Source organism: Morone saxatilis, unplaced genomic scaffold, assembly GCF_004916995.1.
Source record: "Morone saxatilis isolate NCDOM2014 unplaced genomic scaffold, NCSU_SB_2.0 Contig9, whole genome shotgun sequence".
Classification (NCBI taxonomy): domain Eukaryota; kingdom Metazoa; phylum Chordata; class Actinopteri; family Moronidae; genus Morone; species Morone saxatilis.
The window spans coordinates 11,343,434-11,344,088 of record NW_023340268.1 but is presented as its reverse complement, the minus strand read 5'-3'; the positions used below and the strand labels follow the sequence as shown (position 1 = coordinate 11,344,088).

The following is a 655-nucleotide window of genomic DNA, read 5'->3' as shown; positions in this document are numbered from 1 at the left end:
TCAGAACTATACAAAGTGCAGTTTCATTGAAATGTATATTGATTTAAAATAAAAGAGGGGTGGGTGAATATCAGATGTGTCTGGTCAGTACACTACTACAGTAGCCATGCCCAGCCTCTGAGTAGTTCTGTGTTGAGGACCATAGATAAAAAGGAACATTTTCCTATTTTATTTTCAACATCTTTAAAATTGCACCATATTTGACAGATCTAGTTGCCATTTTAGTAACGTTTATTACTTTGTGTATTACTTTTTTTTCTAGAAATTGTGGAAAACAGCCCTGACAGAACGATGATGTACTACCTTAATGATGGACTGTACGGTTCCCTGAGTCCCATCATCGATGAACCCTCTTACTACAAGTTTGAACCATACTGTCACAGGGTAAATTTCGTCCCCGTAGCCACATCGATGATTCTTCAAAACACCAGATTCAATAAAAATGCCAATAATTAAAAATTCTTGCTTTCCACAGTATCTGAGAATTGTGATACCAAATAGTTAAAACTGCAGTAGGTCATTTTTACAAAAATAACTTTTTGTGATATTTGCTGAAACTTTCACTATATCCTGACAGTAGCACATGAAACAGATAAGTGCTCAGAGCCGAGAAGGAGTGCCAGAGGAACCTGATTTTTTCACTGATTATCTGTCT

General features: G+C 36.2%; 2 protein-coding genes across 2 annotated transcripts in view; both read left to right on the top strand.

Annotated features, from left to right (window-relative positions):
- Positions 1–384, top strand: part of LOC118342799 (ornithine decarboxylase-like) — a gene marked incomplete at its 3' end in the record, with an annotated part of 8,008 nt that extends 7,624 nt beyond the window's left edge. The window contains 1 exon segment of the mRNA XM_035681461.1: positions 263–384. Within this exon segment, the coding sequence (XP_035537354.1) occupies positions 263–384 (122 nt within the window).
- The window catches only part of tmem64 (transmembrane protein 64), a 22,165-nt gene that overhangs the window by 12,887 nt on the left and 8,623 nt on the right, over positions 1–655 (top strand). The window lies entirely within an intron of this gene.